Here is a 25,615-nt window from a genome sequence, read left to right as displayed (position 1 = left end):
GCTGCACTGAGGAGCATGGTTGGTTGGTTGGTTGAAATACAGAGCTTGCAGAATTATGTAATGTGCTTGCAGTGGAGTTGTCTGTGTGGAAATGACTTTAACTGTATTTTTGATCTTAAACTGGATACTCTGAGAAGTGTCACTTGATGTTCTCTGTCCTATTCATGAGCTGTTTGTGATCATTTGGGGAACTGTATGTCTAAAATACTGTATTTGGCAGTATAACCTTCTAAACAGTGCAGGTCAGCAGACTGCTACTCATGTGTGCTTCAGTCTTGTTCTTTTTCAGTGCTGTGGTGGTTCATAGGCATCACTGTTCTCTCAGTTTTATATATTTATACACTTGCTGGCACAAACCGTTCTACCCTAGCTCTCAACTAGAGACTCTTTTCTCCGTGCCCTAAATACCTGTCAGTGCTTTGTGCTGTTGCTGCATTGATTCATGATCCTGATTCCATAAAATGTTCTCATAAAATGATGAGCATCTTGTCTGGATGTAACTTGAACAAAAGTGTATTGTGCATGATGAGGATCAGTCTGAACTAACCTTCACTGCACACACACAGCTGAAAAAATGCAGCTTCTTCCCACAGAACCTGTGTAAGAGCAGCATCATAAACATATTGGGGTACCTTAAGGTAGGAGCAGTGTAACTGAAATCCTGTTGCAGTTGGGACAGCACTCAGTGTTACTGGGATTAACTGCAGAAAATGGTACAACTCCCTGCAAGGTAAGGTGTCAGAATCTGGTAGATTTTGCTCATTTAATCTGTTTCCATTTTTGTATGTATTGTGTGGACCAAATGCTCGTTTAGTACTTGGGACACTTCTACTACTTCTGGGTAAGTGCAGTGTAGCCCGATGGCTGGTGACCTCCAGTGCAAGGAGTCTGGTGCCATCCTGCCTGGAATGGTGATAGTGCAGCCCAGAGTGCTGAGCGTCCCTCCGGCTGCTGGAATGAATTCAGGGATGTGACACAGAATTTCAGCATCTGAGCTCATTGTCATGTAGCAGACACTTATGTTCCTTAAATGCCTCGATGTCACGCATTTTCCTTCATGCAGCAAAGCTACTGCCAGCTCTGAAAGATCTGGGACACGGGGAGTGGGCACTGCAGTGGGATCATCTCCTGCAGTGAGCAGCTTAGTCCCATGGGCAGGATGTGAGCTGGGCACCTCATCCAGCTGCTGCAGAGCAGCATTTCCCCAAAATGGATTGTTGTGGATGGCCTGAGTTCATCCTGTTCCTGTCCTCCAGTTGTCTGTCCTCCTGGTGAAGGGAGAATTATCTGCCCACCAGGAGGACCTTCACTGCTGGTAGTTCTGTGCTTCTGTAAGTGGGTAGGTTCTCACTTCCTACAGAGCATGTGGAAGCCTAGTTTCATGGTTTCTTCCTTTGTTTTGTTTCTTTTTTGATGAAGATGACACAATTTCATTTAGCTCTTAACTCGTATCTGGTTTTTGAATTGTTTTGTCTCTTCCCTTGAGTAGGGTTTGGAGAAAGCAGAGGGAACTGGTACCTGAGCACCAGTATGGCAGGAGGCACTGGACTTTGGTATCTTAGGCACTTGTCCAGCAGAAACCATTAACTGCTCTTAACATGGGTGCATAGGCCACTGAAGAGCTTTTGGAGAAGAAACTGGTGTGTTTTGCCACTCTGGGTCAACTCTGGCAGTTTGAACTCTCCCATCCCCTCCCCCATTACCCCTTGTTGTGCTATATTTACTTTAGCTTACTGAAGAAGATCCATTTCAGTACTTGATTCTATTTTTATTTCAGCTCTCTAGAAAATGTTTTAACAAAAGTCACAGTAAACAGCAGTATCTCACAGTGTATATTTGTCTGTCACGTCGTTGTGCTGTGATTCCTGAGAAGAGACTTGGGGACAGCTCTGACTGCAGCCCCTCGACACTGTGGGAAGCCCAGGAAGGTTTTCCTGTCAGCTGCCATTTGGTTTGTTGAAGGAGCACATGAAAGATGACCATGCCAGAGGCAGCACTGGCGTGGCACATGCAGGAGGTAAACCTGCACTCCAGAAGAAAACCAGGAATGAACCATCAGGTCAACAGGTGCTCCTTTTCTCATGTAAATTCCTGGTGGCCAAATTCAATTTGGAAATGTTGGTGTCAACACTTGGACATGCTCTGCTGCGACCCCCTGGCATTTGGCAGGGCTGCTCCAAGCCTTCAGCAGAAGGAACAATGCTCTGTTCCCCACTCCAAGCCAGGTTCCTGTCCTGCATCCTTGACCCCTGTGGAAAGTGGCTCTGTTCCTGCAGGCATTGTCACCCTCTGCACAGCATGATGGCTCAGGGCACCTCCACAGCTGACAGGGAGATGGAAGGGATCTGATTCCCAGCTGCCACAACAGGCATCCCACTTCCTCCTTCCCTCCTCCCCCAGTTGTTTGTGCACTTTGGATGACAAGCTCCAGCTGCTGCCTTGGAGCCCACATCTGTGTGAAAACTGCCCAAGTGAGCAGTCCTTAAGACATGGACAAAATGCTGCATTTGTTGTGCCTGGACCCTGGGATAAACTGCAAACAGTTAAGTTTGCTTGCTACCAGTTAAATTCTTCCTTGCTGTCCGTAAAATCTTGTTGGCTTTTAAAAACAAGATGTGTAATCTGTAAGTATGGCAGATATTTGGGCTCCATTTATAGTATAAACTGGAAATGCTGTGGCCTTTCTCCTTTGGCATGTTTCCTTTTATACCAGAAAAACATTTATGTCCTGACTGGCTCATTTTCAGCAGTCAAGTGAGGTTTTGGTATGTGGAAACAATGAAAATGGAATTGTTAAGTTTCTTATGGAAATAATGTGTATCCCAAGTCATCCCTTTTCATCTGCTCACTGTGGTTATGGCTTAAACAAGCTTTGGATGAGTGTCAGGAATTTTAGACAGAAACCAAGATATCGACTCAATTATGAGATGAATTATTCCTGATAGTGGTGGCGTTGTGGGATACTCCATAAGTGCGTCATGCAAGGCCTGATTCTTCCATCAGTCTGTAGAATAGTCCCTTCTGAGCTATTAAGTGTTCTGGAGTATCAAATTCAGCTATCCGACCATTTTCCAAGACTAAAATCCTGTGAACATTAAAAGAGAAGTATAAGTTTGGGGATACACCAGCAGCTGTGTTTTAAAATAAATATCAGTATTTGCTGGTTATTCAAGCAAGCTTTCCAACAGCTTTTCAGCTGGGAAACAGTAGTGGGATAGAAAGAGGTTTCTGATGAGTGACTATTCAAGTACTGAGTTTAGGAGGAGGGTTTTTTTGGCAACTGGGACTGGAATAAGATTTGTGAATGGGTATTTTAGTTTGACAACTTCTAGATGACGCAAAGAGCTGCAGTCGTGGTTTCGCTGTCAGTGGGGGGGAAAGGGGTATGACACAGCATGAAATGTATCGTGGGAGTAAATAATCTCTGATTAACCTATTGGTGCTTAGCTGGTTCAAGAGAGATCCTGCAATCTCTAAAGCAAATCTTGGAGAGTTAAAAAAGAAAAGGACAGGAATGAAATTGCCGTTCACTAACGCTGCGTAGTGTGTTTAGTTACACACTGTGTCTTCCCTCCTCCTCAGGAATGGGGCTGAAGATCTTACCTGTCACAGTCCAGGACAGTGTTTATCTGGTGAGCTATTGTTAACACTGTGCTGTCTTTGAACTGAGTCCTCAGGGTGGACTGAATCTGAAGATCAGTTTCTAAATCTACTGCTGCTGTGGCCTCATCTAGAATGAGGATTTTGGCTTTCTGCAGGAGTGCTCTGGCCAGACAAACCAGCTGTTTCTGACCAGTGCTGCAAGTAAGAAGAGGGATGGTCAGCTGAGAGCTGTAGTCACTGTGGCCAGAATACATGATTAATTTGAAATAAGAAATGAAAAGGTGATTGTTCCCTTTCTCTGAAAGGGTGATTGGGGCTGGTGGCACTGCAGGCCATGACAGCATGAAACAGCCTAAGGAGATAAAGGGGATATTACTGTGGCACCCAGGAGATCTGCACTTGGAACAGGATTCCAGGCTTTTAAGTACTACACAAATGCAAACCACCAGTGACCAAGTCTCAAAGGTCTTCCACTTGGTGTCTTATGATTTGATTTTATGCTGCTAAACAGGACAATAATGCAAATTGCCTGGACACCATTAAAAAAAAAAAATTAAAAAAGAAATTAGCCTCCTTATCCAAGTGGCTGTTCTCCTAGCCCAGGGGCTAGCGCTGCTCTGCCACTGTCTTTCTGCAAATAAGGTACCTTAGGTTTTCCCCTTGGTCACTGCATTTATATTCCAACTGCTCTGGCAAATCTGCAACAAAGTTCTTGAGCTGAGTCAGTTCCAAAGCTGTCCAGATGTCTGCATCAGTGTATTGGTTTAGTGGGTCGAGATTCATTCTTAGAGAGCCAGAAAATAAAACTGGATCCTGAGCACAGAGACAGTACAAACAACTCCTGAAATGAATGATAAAAACGAGCTCTCTGGTCTTCCCTGCTGGGGAATCTGTGACTAATGTTATATTGAATGGGAAACAAGCATAGCACAGGTTATTTCCAACTTCAAAATTTCAGAACACCCCTCCTCTCACAGAACCTTTGCAAACCCTTCCAAAACGTTCAAGACTTACTGCCCAAAGATTTTGGAAATGAATTTCATACCTGGGGAATGACAGTTATCTTGGTTCTTAGGTCATGGAGACCTAGTTGGGCAATATCCTGTCCATCAATCAGAATCACTCCTTCTGCAGCCTCCACTAATCGCAGCAATCCCACTGCAAGAGTAGATTTCCCAGCTCCTGTTCTTCCAGTGATGCCAATCTGTAAAGTGCAGTGGAAAGCCTTTGGTTTTGGTGTTGATTGTTTTCCCACAGATGGACAAACCTGTCATGTAGTTTCTCTTGGCCTTTTGAAGAGAGACAGCTTTGCATGTATCACATTTTTTAGGGCTGTTCAAGGTTCACGTAGTCCAGCAATACGTTCTTAGAGGGAATAATTTATAATTTGTAACTGTTTTGTAAGGAGAGGAATCATGAAAGCCTTTGATGGGAACTATAATTACAAGATAGCAGTTAGAACAGGGCCTTCGTGAGGCACAAGAATTAAAAAGTGAAATTGCTTTGCTGTAACTCTGTTAACATTCTGTGAAATGAAATTTCACTCAGAGGAATATCTGGTGTATGCAGCAAGCCTGGAAACACTGCTCTGGGTAGTGTGCAGTGTGAAAGATGGGCTCAGGTTTAACTGCAGCTTTCATGCTTCCAAGTTACTGTAGCTTGGTGTGGGGCAGCAGCTGTTCCCACCCAGCTCTGCTCACTGCCCAGCTCTGCTCACACGTGTCATCCAAGTGGCTTTTCCTACCTTCTCTCGCCCGTGGATGGTTAGACTGACATGCTGCAGTGCTAACTCCAGATCTGGCCTGTATCGCAAACTGTAGTTTCTAAATTCAATCCTTCCTTCAGTGAGCCAAACTTGACCTTCAGGTTTGCCATTCAGAGTCCAGGGTGCCTAAACAGATGAAAACAAACAGCAGTGTATGAAGCTGATTTAAATTACCAATCAAGTGGCCATACTGGAATGGGAAGTTTACGAAGACCTCTGTTCCAAGTCCCCCCAGTCTGTTTACTGCTTCCAAAAGGCAAAAAGGCCTCTAATTTTCATACTGCAGATGCTGACTTTGTGCAAAGATGCTGATTGGCTCAACTGAAAATGAGGGATGAACATTTGTTTGCATGTCAGAGCTGTGACATTATGCCTCTGTAAACAGGACTGTGAAAGTCTCTCTCAGGGCAGCATATGGAGATGGAATTCTAATGATTACAGAACAAAAATTACTGCACTGGAGACTCTTGAGTGGCTAAAAGGCCATCTAGCAGACATCAGTTATCAGAGATTGCATCTGAAGTCGCACAATAAATACTCCAAATATGGGCAGAAAATATGTCTCATTCCATGACTGTTACCAAGTGAAGCTATTTTAATGGCAATCCAATGCTTAACTGTCTTAAGGAAATAATGATGATCAGAGGTTATAAAACAAGTCTAGTCAGTTGGATAAAAACCAAATGCTGCAGTCTTTAAAGGAAAAATGGCTGGCTTTCAGAAAGGGAAAACTCAAGTTTTCTTCATGTGGAATGGAAAAGTTACTCGTTTAGCTGGCAGAGATGTTATACCCCTGCTAGTAATGGCAACAGTGGACCAGCTACCTCCTTGGGAGTGCCCAGGTATTCTCTCACTCTCTCCACAGAAACAATGTTGTTCTCTATTTCTGTCCAGGAGCGCACCATCCAGTTCAGAACACCAGTTATCTACCAAAACAAAAAAGAAGCATTTAGGGCAGATAAATGTGCTTGTGAGTTACCCAATTTATTTATATTTATTTTAGTGTTTATTTATAAAGACCTACTCATCATCTAATTACGCCAAAAATTAAATTACTTCAGAAAACCTTAGAAGGCTTAAAAAAATAACCATGGGGCCTTGTGAGAGTTTGTAAAGCTGTGTTAAAGAGCTTAGCCAGCTCCTCTCGTAGCCCTTTCAGCATTCTATAGAGAATGGAATGGTACTGACTTGGATGCTAAAAGATTATGTAGTTGTTTCCTAGGCTGTTGTGTAACTACTCTACAAGCAGGGAAGACAGATGCTGAAGACCTTGCTTCAGCTGCTCAGGGCTTGATGTGACTTAAATATGAGTTCAGGTGCAGGAGGAAGATGCCTTTTGCATGTGTTTATGAGGTTCATTCCCTAAGGGACCACGTGCTCCAGATACTCTGGGTTTCAGCAATGACAGCAGGGTTTGGCAGGAAAAGGCACAGAAATACTTCATGATTTCTTGGAAATTAAAATGCAGTTACTTCTATTAAAATGCAAGCATTTCAGCACTAGGTTACCTGAAGAGCACATGAAATGGAGAAGCCAGCAGTTCCTGGACTAAGATGTGTTCTGCCCATTGCTGCAAATAGTGCTGCAAACAACACGATGCCATTGCCTAGAAACTCCAGGTTTGTAGCAAGCCACCTGCAAGAGGAGGAGAGTACAGGGCTGTTGCTGGTCCTTTTCCTTTCTCCCAGTGCAGTGTGTGATTACACTTGTGGAACTGCTGGGAGTAGAGGATGCTCAACAAAGCTCTTGTTGCTCTTATCCAGCCCCCTTGGAGCTCCTGAAAGGCTCCAGTCTGTCTGAACTAGTTGGCTTGTGGTCTCTCCTAGGATTTTCCCCAAGGCCTGTTGGATGAATGAGAGCAGCCAGCACATGGTTTCTGGGATGAGTTGGTCTAACATATCTTACTCTTTCTGGTGCTCCTCACTCATTTCATGACTGGTGGCTCATAGCTCTGTGGACACTGCACCACGGCCTCATCTGTGAACCTCCACCCGAGCCCCAAGAGCACTGTCTCCACTCTGCTTTCCGTGCAAGGAAACACTGCAGGTTTGTACCTGTCAGCAACAGCTCCAGGGAAGCATATTCGCTGATTCTCATCCACTAGAGAATTGCTCTTCAAAATAAACCTCTCCTGGTCCTTGTAAGCACGGATCACACTGCTCCCTTGGAAAGTTTCTGAAATGTGGGAGTAGATGGGTGACCTGCTGGCGGCCTCCATACGCCTCAGCTGGCAGGAGGTGATGACGTAGAAGTGCTGGCACAAGGGAAAATGGAAAGGGCAGTCATTAGAAGGTTTATGTCTCTGTGGAGGTGATCCACAGAAAATTTGGGTAGGCCTCAACAAGTGCAATAGTACGTTCTATCCTAGCGTTATAAAACCTAAGATGGAGATGCCCTTAAAATGTGAGGTAGCATTTCTACCTGTGTTGTGTCCTGTCTTCATTAAGAATAACCTCATGGTTGGGGGAAAGGAAGCCAGGGTGCTCTGAACTCAGAAAAATCTCTAAACTCACAATCTGTTTCTGCTGTAGGTGAGCCCTCAGCTCGATGGAGACCAGAGGAGTACTTGCACCCTTACTTGCCCTTGCCTCCTGTACAGTCTTAGCTGGCAAAGCATTTGGGGTTTCAGAGCCCAGGGGGAGAGTTGCATGGCATACATGGGTATATTAAAGAGCAGTGTAGCAATTCTGGAGCAAAGGAAAATGGTTTTTTTGGTCTTGATATGCTTGAATTTACATTAATGGAGACAAGATAGCTCCAAGTAGGATTTGACACCAGAAAAGCACAAGCCTGTTCGTGAGGTCTCTGGAAAGCTTTGGAAGGCAGAGGTGATGTGGGAAGAGCCACTGCAATTACTCTTGTTCAGATGCAACTGAAAATAATGAAATTGGTTTCTGCATGTCTCTTCTCCAAAGAAATGGAGGGAGGATTTCTGCAGGGACATGGCCATTACCGCTCCAGCCTCTCCTGTCTCTATCTCTGGGAGCTCCTACCTGGAATGCAGCATAAAGAACAGTCAAGGGCACTATGGCCATTGCTGCCCACGGTGTAGCCACTATAATCACAAGGTAGATCTCCAGTAAGTTGAACAAGAATCCCAGGAAGGACTTCAGCTTGTCAGGGATGACAGAATCAATAGCATCCATTTCTCTGGAGAAGCGGTTCAGCAAGTTGCCAATGGGTGTTTGCTCAAAGAAGGCCATTGGGGATCTAGTGACGTTCCTCAGCAGCTGCAGGAAGAGCTGGTGGGAGGCTAACACACCACCCAGCAGGACTGCTGCGATGGAGGCAAACCTGCTGAGGGCTGTAAGAGAAAAGACGTTGTTATTATTACAAGGTCTGAACAATCCACCTTGGAGCTCTCCTTTGCAAGATCGTGATGCCCACTTAGCACTGTGAATGCTGCACCAGTGAAAGGAGCTGATTTTCTCTTTAGTAGCAATTACCTGCAGCTCTGAGGCTTGGCTTAAGCTGCCCTTTCTGTAGGGTAGTTACAGAGCAGCCAAAGACCTTCTAAGCAAGCTTGATGGGTTCAGCAACTTAAACGTGCAGCACAAATTATTTATTCCTCACAAAGTGAGCTTGACTGGAATTTCTTCAAATTTCTCAGTGATATTTTTTCTTTTTATTTTTAATGAGAGTGACAAAAAAAAATTGTGGCCATTTTTAAGCAGAAAAAGAACTCCAGAGGTTCCTCTTTTTCTCTCTCTCTTTACAAGCCAAGATTTAGTTCAGCATGGAGAAGAGCAACCAGTTGCACTTTGATATAATTAATTTATGTTGCAGGAATGGAAAGAGATAAGAGGAAGAAAGATATGCAGATGATGTTGGATACAAGGGGGCAGGATAGAAAAATAAGGATGTAGTTATTTCATTGCTGCATGCTTTTTAGGGGCTCAGGTCATTTAGTTCCAGGAGGAAGTACAGAGGAAGACACTATGCATCATGGTCTGCTGAAAGGCACAGAACACCTCTAGCATACCATGAAGTAGAATTTCAGGCAGTAACACTGAAAATATTGTTCAGATCCCTTAGAAATCCTCTCTGTGCGTCAGAACCTGTAGTTTTAGGTCCCGTGCCAAACCTTTAGGGGTGGTGCCAAAAGTCCAGAAAACCCGTGGGTATGCACTTGTTTATATTCTCATAAAACATCCTGGATATGGGGAAGGGAGATGGGAATACAGAGAAAAATTAGGTGAGCAACTTAAACAGACCTTGAACTACTCCCAGCGCACCAAAGACTCCAACCCTCAGCTCCGTGTGCTGTTGTGTCCCGTTGTGAACAGGGTCATCTGCCCACCTGCTGAGCCAGTAACCCCGAGAGAACGACACAGCTTGCTGGCAGGCGAAGGACAGGAGGATGTACACGCACAGGGCTGAACCTGTCGCCTTCAGGTAGGCTCCATAAACCCCAGTGCTGACCTAGAGTGAGGCAATGGGGGAAAGACAGGAGAGAGGGTGGGAGGACCAAGCTGGTTAGCAAGAAAAAACAGCTCTGAAATAAGGAGTGATTTATTATAGCATATCTACTCAGTTACATGTCACAGCCATAGCAACCATGGTAATCCTTCTTTTGTTTTCCTCATGGATGAATAGTGAAGCCATACTTAAACAGATCCATGGTGTTAATGATTATTTTAAGGTGACAGATGTTATTGCAATAGGCTTGTGCTACTTCTGGAATGCACAGGGTGGGCTTTCCTTGTGTTGGGCCGTGTGTTCTCTGAGTGAGGGAGAACTGTCATGTATCACACTGACAGCTTGTATGAGTAACTGCTGATCAGGAGAGGTGAGGACATCCCAGTCTGGCTAATGCTGTGCTTCCCTAGAGGAAAAGCTGCCTCTTTTGGGGTGTCTGTCTTCTTAGTCTCATCTATTCTCAGTACCAGTAGCCTCAGCTATTTGTTTCCACATTTTACTACTGCCACAGGTGCCCTGAACACACCCTTCATCTATGTCTGACTCTTCCTAACTGGAATACCATGTCTGCTTCTTTCCTTTCACAGTACCCTCCTTGTCTCAGGCTTTTGAGGTTTCTTAGCTTAGGCAGGGAGCTGACCTGCCTGCCATGAGTGTGACAACCCCATGGGATGTGTCCTTGTCATTATAGGAAGGTGCTGTGCTTACCCTGCCATGCTGAGTTTCCTCTGCCTTAGTTAATCTTCCTTTGGTGGCTGCAGCACTGGTACAGTCTTGACTTACAGGAATGGTCTCCTTTCTCACAGCAGATGAATTGACTGAATTGCCACTTAATTAAGAAAGCAAAAATCCTTTCAATTTTTAGCCAAGCTGGATCTCCTTACCCATCCACCCCTATATTCACGCCTATTTTGAGGGCTGCAGTTTTTGGGGTCTTCCAGAGTGACCCCAACCATTGTCCCTGTTTGTCACAGGGCCTGGGCTCTGTCCAGCCATTAACAAGCAAAGGCTTAAAGCATTCATTTCATGTGGCTGGGAACTGAACAGCAAGCAGGTTCTGTTCTGGTCCTTGTGAAATATGAAGGAAGTGTTAGTTGACCTCCACACTAAAGACTGAAGGTTCTTACCAATTCTTGAGTTTTGCTTGTTTGCTCTTATTATTAATTTACAGATCAACCCCAAACCTGTGTTATACTCAGTATGAGCCTCTATGTAGGCTTTTATGGGCTTTTGGAATAAGTTCTTCGGTGTCCGAGGCTGTTTTAAGCTTACCTAAAGAGTTTCTCCTGAGATGGACCATTTCTAGACGTGATGGTGCCTTTGGTGTCTCCTGTAGCTGTGAAATAAATACATTTTTTTCTAAATGCTTTAGAATCTCATTTTGTCCTGCATAGTCCTTGAAAGCTTGGTAACATGGAGGAAAGATTCATTACCAAGAATTGTTTCTAAGGGTAGAAATATCAAGGTTAGACTTGAGAAATAGCACATGTAGTGGGTAATTCTGTTTACTGCATGAGTGTTGTCTACTCAGATGGATTCAAGGACCAATTCTGAGGTGATGAGTCAGCTAATTTGACAGGCATTTTTCCATAATAAAACAAATGTGATGTTAAATAAACAACTGACTGATAGACCTAGGAAGAATGATTCCAACTCATTTGGGTTACCTGGAAAAGCAGAACATGCCTTCTCTTCTGCAGTAACATGTGAATGAAGAAATTCTGCAAAGGCTCCATTTCTCTGCAGGAGTTCCTGGTAGGAACCAGTTTCCGAGATCATTCCATTCACCAGAAAAACAATGTTGTCCACTTGAGGCAAAATGTTGATTGTGTGAGTCACCAGCACACGAGTCTGCTTGAATCAAGAGGAACAGTTATGTATTTTCTGCTGTTTCCCTGCTAACTTGAGCTGTTGCACTCACCTGGCTTCTGAAGACACACACGTGCTCAGTGCAAGTTATGATTTTGACTAACTTGGAGATATTTTTGTTATTTATTCCTTTCACTTCTGTCTCTTTGAAGAAGCGTATCTTTGCAGCACAGCTTTGTGCAGAACTTGGGAGTGGAGGGGTGAATCAACTCTCTTTGTGTCATGCACAGCATTAAGAGTGAGGATGGGAACTGAAGCTGAAGTCCCAGGCTGGCACCCTGTGGGCTGGAGGACCTTTTACCTGACTCACTGACCAACTACATGTCATTGATTCCCCTCTGGTTTAAGGTCTTAAGTAGGAAGATGTTAATTGGAGAGTATGCCACATTTATTGCCAATGATATCAGTATTTCAGAGTCATATTTGTAGCTGTAAAATTGATCAGCCCGAATGGAATGAAAGTGCAGCTCCTTTCCATTTACATTTCTGAACATATTTGCTGTAGGAAAGGACATAAGAAAATTTATTTTCCCCTACATAAATTAGCATGTTCTTTATTTCTGATATAAATCAAGCCCCTTGAGTACTGCTTAAGTTTGATACATTCTTCTTAGCCAGTCATTCTGTTTCAATACAGTAATTATATTCTGATGCTTGCAAGCAATCCTTATGGAGAGAAAGGTATTTATAGTCAGGCATGTCTGTTTTAATTGGACTTTCTAATGCAAGAGATTACCTGTGTTCCTTCTAAAATGTGAAACTGAATCAAGTATTTCTAGGCAATTTTTACCATGAATTAAATAGAGCTGCTCTAGCATCCCTTCTCATGTAACCATATCTATTATCCAGGTTGATTAACAGCAGAGAAATACCAAGGAATAACAGAACACCACCACTGCAAAAGGAATGGAAGAGAAGTATTTAAGACTGAAGTTTAAGTGATAAGAACTGTAAAGGTACCACTGAACTATTCAAAAGTGATGGGATTAGATGCTACGATGATACAATTTGCTAGAAGAGATCAGACTTCCTAACTATGCTAGAAGCAAATCTCAAAAAGAGAGGAGGATAACGTTGACATAAGACCGAAGAACTGTAAACTTGCTGTAGAAGTAAGGCTGGAACTAGACATGTGGTTTGCATGAGAATAAAGACAGTCTTACTCTTCCTAGCTGAGGTTCCCTGCAGATCTTGCACAAGCTGTGTGGCCTGCAGAGGTTACCCATTCCACTGCTGCCACTACCAAAAAAGAATTTGGGAGCCTTTGACAAAGTGAGTAACCCAGCTGGCTGGAAACATTTTCAGGGGCTCTGCTAATTAGATTGACTGTGCAATTGTTTAGAGTTCAGGGTTTATAACACACCTTGTCCTTCAGTAAACCGTTGGGTCCAAGAATGTGTTCAAAAATGTGCTGTCTGACATGGGCATCAACAGCAGAGAGGGGGTCATCCAGGAGGTAAATGGAAGCCTTCTGGTACACGGCACGAGCAAGGTTCACTCTTTGCTTCTGCCCTCCAGACAGATTTATTCCCTGTAAAAATGTATTGACTCTGTTTATTCCAGTGCTACAGAGTATTTGTCAGCAGTTGACTCCATTTTGCGCTGAGGTTTTATGACTCCCTTATTTTCAAACCAGGGCATCTCCCTCCCTCCAAAGAGGGCTCTTGCAGAGGCAGAGTCTCTTGAGCAACTCCACTCTCCTGTGAAAGAGCACCCCAGAATGGCCTGGATTTGTTGATTTTTGTCTTTAACAACTCTCATGTCTCTTGTTAGGTTAACTGTCAGAAGATGGGCTTAATTAAATTAAACCCTGGCCAGACTTTCCAGAAATTACTGAGCAACCGCCTCCTGCAAGTTTAGCTTCTTTGTAGGTGTTTTAAGCAGGACACCTGAAGTTGTAGCTACTCAGAGAAAAGCTGACCAAAATATTAATCCTAAATATAAGTACCTTTTCTCCTATTTCACTCTTCTGCCCTGCAGGGAAGCTCTCCAAATCAGGGTGCAGTGCACAAGCATCTATCACTCTGTTGAACCACGTTTCATCCATCTCTTTCCCGAAGAGAATATTATCTTCCACTGAAGCATTTAGTACCCAAGCTTGCTGGGGGACATAAGCTGCAGTGTCCTATGGAAGTGAAACAGTGTTAGTAATCTTTTCCATAAGCTTGACACTGTGGGAACCCCTCTTTGAAGAAAAGCTCTCTGAGCTATAGAAGTCTGGAATGATCATCACCATTGATAGGTCTCAGAGGGCTTTGCAAAATATGAGTCTGCACTGTTGTTATCTTACAGAGGAGGACACAGAGGTGCAAGTACATGATGAGATTTACCAGGATGACATTTCAGCTCACTGTCTCAGTGGGAAACAGAACTGGATCTTTGAAGCAATATTTCAGCTCCTATTTCCAAAGCCTTCAGCACCTTTAGGTAATTAAATGTGGACTAATACATACAGCTTTTGTTAAAATTCAGCAGTAAATGCATTTTCATCAAGTACCTGATGCCTTGGTTAATACCTTACAGTTCCTGAAAACAGCCTAATTAGAAGCAAATGCTCAGGGGAAAATTCACCTTCATGGTCACGGAGCCGTCCAGTTTCTCCAGCTCACCAAGTAATGCTGAGAGCAAGGAGGACTTCCCAGCACCCACCTGGCCAACTACAGCAAGCAAAGAGCCCTGGGGCACGGTAAGATCTATCCTACGGAGAAAAGATTAGTTTCTTTTCACATTTTAGATATACTTTCTCAAGAGGAAATCATCAAAATTCTTGCTATTGTTGTGTTGCAATTAAAATGTACCCAAGTAAACCACCCTAATTTCATCCTGTCAAAGACACCTCCAACCAGAAAGTCTGATCCACATCCCCCTCTGAGTTTCAAACCCAGATCCAAGACACAGATCCCCACTCTGCAGACAGGCTAGCCCAAAGCATTGGATATAAAACATTCCTAAACATCAGCACTGTTCAACACTGTTTCTTCTTAAAAAGGTCAATGCCTTTGGAAATAAGCATCTATTGATATCATATATAATACCTGCATACCATCTGTTCTACTTTTTTTTTACTTAAATTACTGTAGTTTCACATTTGGACAAGAAAATTGTGTAAAGAAGTCTCTATAGATTAAGGCAACATCCAGATATAGGCACCTTCCCATTTATGTGCTCCCAAACAGAAAAGCAAGATTATGTTTTGTCTGAGTCTGTAATTTTCAGAATTCAACATTAAATGTGAAATGAACTCAGAAGGACATTCCACAGTAGCCCTACAGAGAGACAACTAAGAGTAAGTCTGTACCTTCTAAGACAAGGAGAAGTTTCTTTGCTCCAGCAAAAAGTCCCATTTCTTATGGTGATACTTGCCTGTACTAAAATATGAAGAGAAATACAATACCTGTAAATGCAAAAGGTGCTACAGAAACATCTCTATTCATATGATTTTGTTTCAGTGTGTATATTACATAAAATGAACCATAAGCATGAAAAAAAGGAGATAAATTACTAATTAAAATTTATTGGTAGAAATAAACAGGCCTGAGATATAAAGTGACAGTAACGGGCAATTATTTCTCTTGACTGTGGTAAGCACCCTGAGTAGAAGCTGAACAATGGAAGTTACTCCTCTTTTAAAATAACAGTGCTAACATAAAAGCTCACCAGAGCCAGAGGTGCTTCTGCTTGAGCTCTCAGGATTCAGTTGTTCCAGATTCAGAAAAGCTGCCAAGCGGTTTAAAGAAACTTTGGCCTGAAATGAAGCAGCACACAAAAGAAAATAGGATTTAGAATAGAAAGGGAGCAAAAACCCAAAGACTCAACATGAAGACCCACTTAGATCATCTGCTGTGTTGCAGGTGCTGTAGGCTTAGATGGCCAAATGCAGCTCTTCCTTAGGTTAACTGCCTTTATTTCCATTTAGCTTAGCAAAAAAACCCCATATCCTTCATGGTACTTTTGGTTCAGTGAAATTGGTGCTTTTTTCTCCAATTCATCCTGCAATCTTTCCAGTGATCACTTCTGAAAAGCTCTGACAGCCTTGAAATGTAAGAGGGAAATGAATTTCCTTATATCTTACTGGACAATGATTTGCTTTTCTCTCTGGCCTGGGCTAGCAGGGTTTCCTGCTGTGGAGGTTTTGCTGTGTCTGTTCTGACTTCTGTGATTAAAAACAGAACTAGAAGCACCTCTGGGATTTATTCGTGCTCGTGATGAGCTCCAAAAGACTCATGAGTAATTCTTGTTGACTATTTTGTCAGTAAAAGGAGTCTTTCTGAAAAACAATACTACAACAAAGTACCTTTACTTGCAAGTGCTTGCATTTCACTGTTTCACAATAGCAATTAAACAGCTGATGTGCAAAGCTCTAAGAAATCTCTGTGTTTACCTGTTAATGGTGATATGTAAAAAAAAACCCCTTATGGCCAAAGGAAAAGGAACACAGCCTGCAATTAACCTGGACAGCAGCGTTGATGGAGAAGGGCAGGAAGGAGTGTGCAGTGTTGAGGATGTTGATCAGTGTTAGAGACACAAAGGCCTTCTGAGCATCCAGGATGTGTGTGTTATCCACCAGGGTGTACACAGCAAACATGACAAATGCAATCTGAAAAGGGAGCAAAGGAAAAGCAAACCATTTGCTTCAGATAGGGAAGAGGATGGTTCAAGGGTGACAGGCCCCTTCCTAAAGACTCTGGAACCCATTTAGTTAAATCCAGGCCATCACCTCTGTGCACAGTACCCACTCTGCAGGTATCATGGCCAAAGGTCTTGCACATCGGTGGCAGTAGCAAGTTGATAATTTGATATTTGTTCTGCATTAAGGAAGTTTTGGTGCTGCAGCCTCAGCAAGGTGAAAGCACAGCAGTTTCTCATTGAAAACACACATGGCTGAGCTGCAACAGCACGTGCAAAAGTGGCTTGTGCAGCTCCTGACTGTGCCATGAACTCTGCCTGGCTTGGAGGTCACCCAGTGGATCTTGCAAAGCAGGCTCAGGCTGCCTGGAGCACAATGCCAGACCAGATGACCTGTCCATGGAACTGTTAGGACAGTGTAAATGTCTGCTTGGCTGACTCCACTGGGGCTCAGAAACTCCTGTGAGACCACCAACTCCTCCAGGCAGATATGATCTTTAGTTTATCCCATAGGAAAGTCTGTCCAGGGAGGAGTACAAAGAGAAATGGAAGTAATACCACATTGTTTATGCAGGAAGGTTGATCCACTCACCAGGAAAGTTGATGAATGGAAAGAAACTAGGGATGCTGAGAAGAGAATTTGAGATCTTTTTAGGGCCTGAAGTTCTTGCTTCCGGATCCCAAGCACTTTCTCCATGAAGGTGTTCTCCCAGCCATACAGTTTGATTACTTTAATGTCACTGAGAATGGCATTGGTGAGTCTGGCCCGCTCATCTTTATGTTTCATCTGGGTCTCCTGTAATAAATGTTTGTGTTATATAATTTATTAGGTTATTAGTTTAACGGTGCAATTATTCTGAAAATATACCTTATTCCTGCATCTAAGTCCTGAATTAATTTCCCTGCAGTTGAGCTGTGTGTATTGTTTTGCTTATGAATCTTCCAGGCTGGAAAATATTCTGCTTTTCATCTTCAGAGCTTTATTTTTGCTGGCAGTACATAAAAACCACAGAAAAAATAGGCAAACAGGGTAAAAGATTGAACATGCAAGTGCTTAGTCTAAATTCTAAGAAGCTTTGCAGGCTTCCAATCCTCCTATGTTCCTTCAGACAATCATGGTAAGCATGAATAATAAATATTAAACCACCACATATGTCAGTAAATAATTTCTCTTTTTATGAAGGAAAATATACCTGAAACTGACTCCTCTTCTTGGTGATCACGAAATTCAGAGGCAGAAGCAAAAGGAATACAGCAATTGCAGTCAAGGCAGATGGCCCTAGAAGCTGCCAGGTGAGAAAAGGAAAGAGAGAGAATTTCTGGTGATGACTAGAAATTACTGTTTTCTGTTCCCCTGCCTTACCTTCCCTCTTACTTGAACTTATGCATAACATCCCTCATGGCTAAGGCTTTGCTCTAATATTGCCTTTGCCTTTCCTGGGAATTGTGCTCCCAAAGCGCTGTGGATTGTTAACCATCCAGGCAGGGTAACTCCTGTCATCAGGCTCTGCTGAATTTATTTGCTTCCTTGTTAGGAACTAGATTAGTGCTGAAAGTGATCCAGCAGCGCGCTGGCAATTCCAGCCATTCCTGTTTCTTTCCATGTTCTTGGCTGTGTTAAGGAGGACATCTTGTGGCTGGCTTAAGTAAGTGATCCAAAACAATACCAAGTTTTGGTTAAAAAAATAAACCCAAACCCTCAACAAACTATTCCTGCAGCAAAAATAACCCTTCTGGTCCGGATTTACATCAACGGGTGAGATGAAATGGTGGCATTATCCTGTGCCATGTACACTAGGTACAACCAGTGTTCATAAAGACTTGTGTATCAAAACAGACAGCCTGTTTCTCATGGGTTAGATCTATCCCTGCACAGGGATGTGATGTGAGTGGTGGTGTACACAGAGAGAGATAAAAGTACTGTCTACACAAATGGTCTATGAACAGTAGCAAACAAAAGTGATAATTATGCTCCAACTACATGAGACCACATTCAGCTTCTCAACACCACTAGGAAAGGGATAATGACTTTTCAGTGATTTTCACCATGGCTGCCAGCTTTCCAAGGTCATGGTACCCTGCCAGGCACAAGGCACAGTCCATCCTGCATAGCAAAGGAAGGTCTCAAAGGTCTTTTCCTTAAAAGAGGCTGAATACACAGGTTAGAAGGTTAAGTGAAGGATCAGGTAAGGATCCTATACCAATGAAAGCATCTTCCAGAAAGAAAAGTGAATGCACCATGCTACAGAGCTAAGAAAAATGTGGCAAATTCAGGTTGTTCAAACTAGTAAAGCTCTGAGTAGTATTTTGAAAACCCCTTTTTTCCTTGGATATCTAGAATGGAAAGGGTTGATAAGTACTGTCATATTTTACCTGCCACAAGAAGACAAAGCAGATGATAATCCTAATAGGAGCAAGCCAGGTCCCATTAAAATAGATAATCAGATCCATTAGCTTTTGGACATCAACAGATACCAGATTAACAATTTCACCTATGGTTGCTGCTTTCCTTGAGGCATTTGACATAAGCAGGATCTAGATAGGGTAGAGAGGAAAGAAAAGACATCATCAAACAACAGCTTTGGTCCAGAAGTCAAACAACTTTCTTTTGCTCATAAAGAAAGAGAACAAATAGAGGGAGAAAGATGTTAAATCCTAGGAATTGAAGCCATGCTGCTGCATGTGACTTCACTTTAAGAAGAAGCATTTACTGCTTTCCCTAACCATCATCTGCAGCATAAGAAACTTTATGTTGAATTTTGCGCTTTCCTTTTCTTGGCTTTTTCTTCAGAGATAAAATTTGAAAAGTAAATTATAGATTACCTCCCATATACTGTTCAGAGATGAACATAGCACAGAGTGACATCCAGATATTGCCAGGAACATTGTACCAACAATGGTGTAACTACTAATGTAGGGGTGAAAAAAAAACAAACTAAAAAGGAAGCTACAAACTCACCTTCCTGTACACAAGCCCTGTTACTGCAGTTTTCAGTCTCAACCCCAGAACAAGACACATGTACATGTAGCGTTGCTCAAACAGAGTCTGGAGACAAGCCAAAAGGAACATAGTGAAGGCATAGAAATAGCCCAGCCAGCTGGGTGCTTCTGGATCTTCAATGAACTTCAGGAAAAGGCTGCAAGACAGGGACAAAATGTTGCTGAATCCACGTAGAACTGATGGACTATCAGACACGTAAAAACAAACTGGCAGAAATAGCAGTGATTTTTCTGTATTCTCTCTGAGAGGTTTATCAGTTAAAAAGCATAAGAATTGGAAAAAACTGCTGAGTAACCTATATCATATAATATCCTGATTTTTGACATTTAGTCACTCTTGGTTTTGAAACAATCTCTGATCTCAGCATCTTCTCAGGGGAGACCTCACTTTGAGTGTTATGGATGGCTCCTGAATTTTATGAATTTGTCAGAAATATGCAAAGTGGCAGCTGTAATCTAAGGGAGTCATTGACATTTCCAGAACTTCTCTTAATTTTAATGACTAAGAAGGGATTTTGCCCTTGAAAGTATACTGTAGTGAAGGGTTATATTTGTACCAATACAACCCACAAAGCATTATGCCAACTAACAAAGCTACTAAAGATGTGCAGGATGCCCAGCTGTGCTCTTTGTAATTAGTCAGGGAACCCAGAGCCTTCAGACTACAGCAAGGGGCTGACAGCCAGTGCAACTGATGTGATATACAGAGCCATCAAATAACTCCTGTTCTAGTAAAGTTGTCACATGATACGTGGTTTAGTGCATCCTGTCCTTTCCACTGTTGGAATACAGCAGTGGAGACAACATGCACAGCTTTAGACAGTGGTTTGGTGACTTTTTGTCCTGAGCTGACAGTGGGCTAAGCTCAAATGACAGTTCAGCTCTTTGCACCAGCTACAAGAGATTCCAAAAGGCCACTGTGTGTGTGCCCATGTCTGTGGGTGCTGGCATAAACACCTCTAAGCTCATCAACACAGCAATCCTGTGCATGTGATAGAAATACATTACAAATACACACATACCTCAGTACCTCTGGGACGGAGAACATGAAGACATCACAGATAACTAAGCAGACAGTGCTGAGGAGGAAATAGGTTCCAAACATGCTCCAAAACATTTTCAGTAAGGGCTTGCTCTCACTGTACTTTGACTGCAGCAGAGCCTCTGTCTCTTCAGACTGAAGGCCAGCTTCAGTCTTCTGACCCTTTTTAAATGTAGCAGACTCCATTTCTCTAAAGAAAGAAACAATGAGAAAGCCAGCTACAATTGTAGAAAGCTTGGGAATCTTGTGCTTCCAAAAAATCGTTAAATATCTTACACCAGGTCTCATACCATGTTCACTATAAATGTTCATCGAAAAGTGACCCCTCTCACAAAAAAATAAGTTCTGTGCTTCCAGGGATGAAAGGATGGGAGGAAGGATGTTCTCCAGCAATTTTTAACACTTAAAATCAGATTTTGCACAAAGGAACTCGAACACCAACACCTGTAAGTGTATTTGCTAAGATCACCTAGACCTGCCCAGCTGAGCCCATGATGTGCTCTCTAGATCAAGTACTCACTGCTGAGTCCTGCTGTGACATTTCTTCCACTCTCTTTCTGCCCAGGCAACAATTTCTTCAGAGGAGTCCTCTTTCCTCACTGGCCACAAGTCATCCACCCCCAAGGACTGCTGAGAGCCTTTCCAAAGAAGCCTGGAGAACACACAGACTGCAGTCAGGTGAGTGCAGAAGGTTTTGTGGTGCATGTAACACTTTCAAAACAGATGGATATTAAGTTAGTGCATCACAATGAGCATATGGGAACAAACCTGAGTTACAACACCACTCGGGACTGTCCTGTCCCAGAATAAACATGAATGTCCAAGAATACCAGTTTTGCTTTAAAGCCCTATTCTATCCTCTGTCAACCCAACGAGGATTTGCAAGTAAGCCCTTATTTCTAGTCCATAACGAGAGTCTTGGGCAGTGGGACCAACGTTTACTTTAACTTACTTCTGGGTTCAGTGAAACCAGATGAGACCTTATCACAGCAGACATTAGGCCCAAGGAATGTAATTCTTTTACTTCTGAATGCGCAGCAGCAGGTTGGGTCCATGTCCTCTTCACTACTTTTCCCTTGCCCAGCATTTGTTACATTGTTCCTGCTGGCTGCCACCTACACCCTCTCTTATGCTGCGGGTTTTTTTTTTTTTCTGATATTCTATCAAAACCACATTTCTGTGTTTTCTTACCCAGAGAACCACCAGTACGTGATTTTGGAAAGAAAAGAGCTTCTGGCTTCTGGACAGTGATTCTGATGGGAGAGAAAACATGGGTGATGTTTCTATATAGGAAAGTGCATGTGTCAGATGAATAGAATTCCGTTCTGTGCTCCCCCAGAAAAAGCAGAGTTACCCCCACCCCTCAATTCACTGACCCAGATTCTGCCAGTTACCTTTGAAAACCATCAGCCTTTACACAGAAGATGCATCTGACATCACCCAGGTACTCATGTTCCTGTGTATCCCCATACATTTCAAATCCTATTTCAGCAACGAAGCAGTGCATTAGGAAAAGCTGTGTTGTACTTACAGGATTGTTGACATCTTTTGAGAAGAAGGGAGGGTGATCAACGAAGCAGAATAACACAAGTTCTCCTAGCACCAGGCTGGCATAAAGGAAAGTTGTAACATGGTGGAAATGGTCTTCCAGGAAGGCCTAAGAAACAGAACGAGGTGAGGATGAAGAAATGAACCATCATGTTAAGTCAGCAGAGAAAGATGGCTTCTCATGTTCTACCAGCCAAAAGCTCTGGGTTTTGTTTTGAAGCATGAGGTGCATTTATTTAAGCTGTAGTTGTGTAGAGCTAAATAGATAACTCCTGAAACTGGAAGATCAGAAAATGCTAAAAAAGACACATTTATTATTCACGGTGACAGTTTTATTGTGAGGATTCATAGTACTCAAGTCAGGTGTCCACAGTCCATCATTTTTCAGGGAACTTTGAATGCTCTGAGGGATAGAAGCTCCTTGCTCACCCAGTGGGGTGAGTTGTTGATATAATAAAGCACCTGCTAAGTTTTACTATAAATGCTGTGTCTAAGGGGCTCCATGAAGGGCTCTTTAATTCATTTTGTGAATGAGAAAGAGAAAAAACAACAGAAAAGTCTAAATATTTTTGGAACAGTATATTGGTAGCAAGAAGTTGCCAAGTGTTATATCAACAAGCAGCCTTGTGCCTGAGTATCCTTTAACACAGCAGGAACAAGCAAGTTTCCAGCTGTATTTTGTTTTGTGGCTGCATATTTTTCCCCTATTACTTAAGACACACAGGTAACAAACTTCATCTGAGGAAAATGGCCACTGACAGTAAGTCTGAGATGTGTAAGCCCAGCAAGCACTCCTCTGCAAATAAACATCCAAATAAACAAATATAAAGTGTCAGCAATCATTTTTCTCAGCACATATCCTAAGAGAGGAATTTGGTTCTCCCCCTCGCAGTCAATGAGACAAAACCAGACCTGTTGTTTAGAGACTTCATACCCTTGCACACTGAAAATATGTGGTTTCACTTACTCGTTCCAGGGCATGCTGAATTTTGAAACTAAACATCACAACTGCAGCCACAAATGAGAGCAGCCAGTAAATCAACAGGACCCCTGAAGACTGAATGCCCATCATTCTTTCTGCTTGGGTAAGGAACATGGCAAGGATCTGTGAGGAAGTACAAATTTGTCCAAATAAATACCTGGTAATGGAATGCCAAACATTGTTATCAAATTGTACAAATTCTATCAAATGATACAAAAGAAAAAAAAATCACTTTCTTGTCCAAACGCTTCAAGATGTTCAGAGCTGTAATATAGTTCCCAAAAGGTTAAAACTGAACAGCATCATGTGCAGTTTTGCACTCAGCAATGTCTCTGCAGAAAGAGCAAGTAATAAAACTACAAGTGAACCAACAGGCAAGGTCTGCTCTGCCCACAGGGCTCTGTACTGTAGGTGTAGCCCCAGTGTTCTGCCTCGACTCCAAACCCATGGCTTCTGCAGCCTTCTATTCCCCATCAACCAAATTTGTGCTGAGAGATACTGAGAAACGTGGGAAATACAAGATCTGTCCCAGGAGGGCTAAGCTTGGCCACGTGCAGACAGACATGGAAGAATTACCATTGTGATTCCCATCACAGCAGGGCTGATGAAGAACACTGCAGCCCGTGGGATTCCTTGGCTTATCTCCCACAGCATGAAGAAAACATTAGTAAAACACAGTATCACCAGAGTGAATCCAAGGACCTGGGGCAAAGATGGAAAACACATGTTGGAATGGATGGGAATGATAGGACAATCTCACCAAACTGAGAGCTCCAAGCAGCCTGCATGGTAAAACTGGAGGAGGTGGAAGAGCAGGTTTGGAACAGAGAACGTTATGGGAAGTGGCAGGGAATCAAATGGAAATACAAGGGAGGAGATCTTATGATCTTATGACTTTCCTAAAACTTTACTTGATTGATGCTGACCTGACTTGAGTCAGTGAATGTCAAAGCAAACACAGATCATCAGAAGAAAGTTAATGATTTAGAAAAAGTGAGTTCTGCATCAAAGCTGTGATAACGTTAGGATCAAACCCCCATGATCCACCCTTACCATTTTGGTTTTGAAGATGCGTGACATCCTGATATAGCCCCTGTCCCTGCGTCGAAGATACAAGTAGTAGAAAGGAAAACAGATCCAAAGATAGGCACAAGGGATCCAGGCAATGACTGAGCTCTCAAAGCACCAGGTAAATCCTGGGGTGTTTGTATGCCATGTCTGATTCCAGTCCTGTCACAGAAACAACACACAAGTGAAACAGCAAAAAAAATGAACACAGAATTTCATAGCTGATGCAGATTCCTAATGCTACTGCTGAGATCTGCTGTATTAGTGGAATTTGATTTAGGGTTTCAAATGTAAAAAACATTTGGGTACAAACTCAGCTATAGCAGTTTGGACAGAATTGAAGTAGAAAGGCAGGACAAAAGAAAAGATTGGAAAAGTGAAAGATGCCAAAGAAAGGACATGTATCCCAACTAGAGAGAAAAGAAAGTCAATGCATATTGAATGAGAAAAGGTAATTTGGGATTAAACAGATGATCAGCATTTGGGAACCATTATAACAAACAACAGGAGACGACCACTGCAATGGAGATTAGGAGGAAAAAGTGTCCTAGTGCACAAACTGCATTTCCTCATCTGTAGGTCACAAACCTTTTGTGACTTTTTGACTGAACAAATACTGGATCTCATCTGGCAATGTAACACTACTAAAAGTACAACAAACTGTACATGAACGGGTAAGGGTATTTTTTCCTTCAGCTTGCAGAGCAAGTCTGAGGAAAGGAATCACCATGATGTAAAGAGGAAACAGATAATGGCTCACAAATTATTATGGGAGTTTATCAACCTTGGGGATGAAAATCCGTGGGAGTCCGGACTGACAAAATTAGAGCCCTTTTAAAGGTATTTTTGTGGCGGGTCCTTCAAAGGATACTTCCCGAAGACAATAAAGGGACTCATTCCTGCATCCTTCCAGCAGCGCAGTTCATGCAACTCATCAAATTCCACTGTAACTCAGAACAGCTTGGGCTGTTCTGTTTGGGCGAAAACTTGTCCCTGGGAAGCGAAGTCCGCACCCACTGGAACACACTCCATCCCTCGCACTTCACATCCCCCGCCGCGGGGGCCGGGGCTCCCTCGGGCAGCCGCAACGCCGGGCCGGGCTCCGGAGGGGCTGCCCCGGCAGACAGAGCCGCGGTCACTCACTCGGTCGGTCACTCACTCGGTCACTCACCCGGGGCCCGGCGGGCCCGTCCCGGGGCCCGCACAGCGCATCGCCCGCACCCATCGCCCGCGGATCGGGCCGGGCCCCTCCGCCCGCGGCCCCGGCGGGACGGGACGGGCGTTCCCCCCTGTCCGGGCAGCGCCCAGAGCCCCGTTCCCGGGGTGTGAGCCGCGCCGAGAGCCCTGTAGCGCCCGGGCCGTCCCGGCTGCGGGCAAAGTCCGGCCGGGGGCAGATCCGGGGCTGGGCAGCCCGGCAGGAGCGGCACCGGCGAGGCGGAGCCCCCGGGGCTGCCGGGTTTGGGGGCTCTCTAAACACACGGAGTCCGGTTTGGAGAGAGATGTTGTTTATTCTATGCAGGGTGGAGGCTCCCGCGAATCAAGCGCGCCAAGCGCTAAAAATAAATAAATAAATAAATAAAATAAAATCTTGTATACAGTAAAATTTACATTACGTGAAGCCGCCTAATAAATATTCTCCGCCTACACAATGCATATTCATGAAGCAACTCCTGTTTCAGAAGTTATCTGGCTT

General features: G+C 43.4%; 1 protein-coding gene and 1 long non-coding RNA gene across 10 annotated transcripts; one reads left to right on the top strand and one right to left on the bottom strand.

Moving 5' to 3' along the window:
* Window positions 1–1,743: 1,743 nt before the first annotated feature.
* On the bottom strand, window positions 1,744–25,160 carry LOC114058268 (multidrug resistance-associated protein 6-like). Of its 8 annotated transcripts, XR_003571402.1 has the most exons (32): window positions 25,094–25,160; window positions 23,908–24,084; window positions 23,431–23,556; window positions 22,840–22,977; window positions 21,856–21,981; window positions 21,516–21,577; window positions 20,845–20,976; window positions 20,305–20,514; window positions 19,242–19,419; window positions 18,656–18,817; window positions 17,476–17,568; window positions 16,875–17,078; window positions 16,107–16,253; window positions 15,314–15,401; window positions 14,955–15,024; window positions 14,228–14,354; window positions 13,605–13,781; window positions 13,020–13,187; window positions 11,455–11,638; window positions 11,060–11,123; window positions 10,496–10,616; window positions 9,583–9,790; window positions 8,362–8,672; window positions 7,423–7,622; window positions 6,877–7,003; window positions 6,193–6,294; window positions 5,348–5,494; window positions 4,649–4,807; window positions 4,250–4,416; window positions 3,604–3,798; window positions 2,850–3,085; window positions 1,744–2,023 (listed from the first exon to the last, which is right to left on the bottom strand). XR_003571402.1 is itself a non-coding variant. In XM_027885451.1 (31 exons), exons 1-31 carry the CDS (start codon window positions 25,145–25,147, stop codon window positions 2,977–2,979), a joined length of 4,533 nt encoding a protein of 1,510 aa, XP_027741252.1. In that variant the 5' UTR covers window positions 25,148–25,160; the 3' UTR covers window positions 1,744–2,976. The 8 variants fall into 8 exon arrangements, 7 of the variants coding, with proteins under 7 accessions (XP_027741252.1, XP_027741253.1, XP_027741254.1 ...); XM_027885451.1 differs by having other exon boundaries at window positions 1,744–3,085; XM_027885452.1 differs by having other exon boundaries at window positions 1,744–3,085; window positions 11,060–11,117.
* On the top strand, window positions 17,467–21,699 carry LOC114058269. Of its 2 annotated transcripts, XR_003571403.1 has the most exons (4): window positions 17,467–17,575; window positions 17,818–17,928; window positions 20,890–21,002; window positions 21,520–21,699. It is a non-coding gene; the product is annotated as an uncharacterized LOC114058269 (long non-coding RNA). The 2 variants fall into 2 exon arrangements; XR_003571404.1 differs by lacking the exon at window positions 17,818–17,928 and having other exon boundaries at window positions 17,473–17,575.
* Window positions 25,161–25,615: the final 455 nt, after the last annotated feature.

The sequence above is a fragment of the Empidonax traillii genome, unplaced genomic scaffold, assembly GCF_003031625.1.
Source record: "Empidonax traillii isolate 1590-97213 ecotype Southwest subspecies unplaced genomic scaffold, ASM303162v1 scaffold166:size2381449, whole genome shotgun sequence".
NCBI classification, from domain to species: Eukaryota; Metazoa; Chordata; class Aves; order Passeriformes; family Tyrannidae; genus Empidonax; species Empidonax traillii.
Note: the sequence above shows the minus strand (reverse complement) of the source record. Positions and strands in the feature narration are given on the sequence as shown.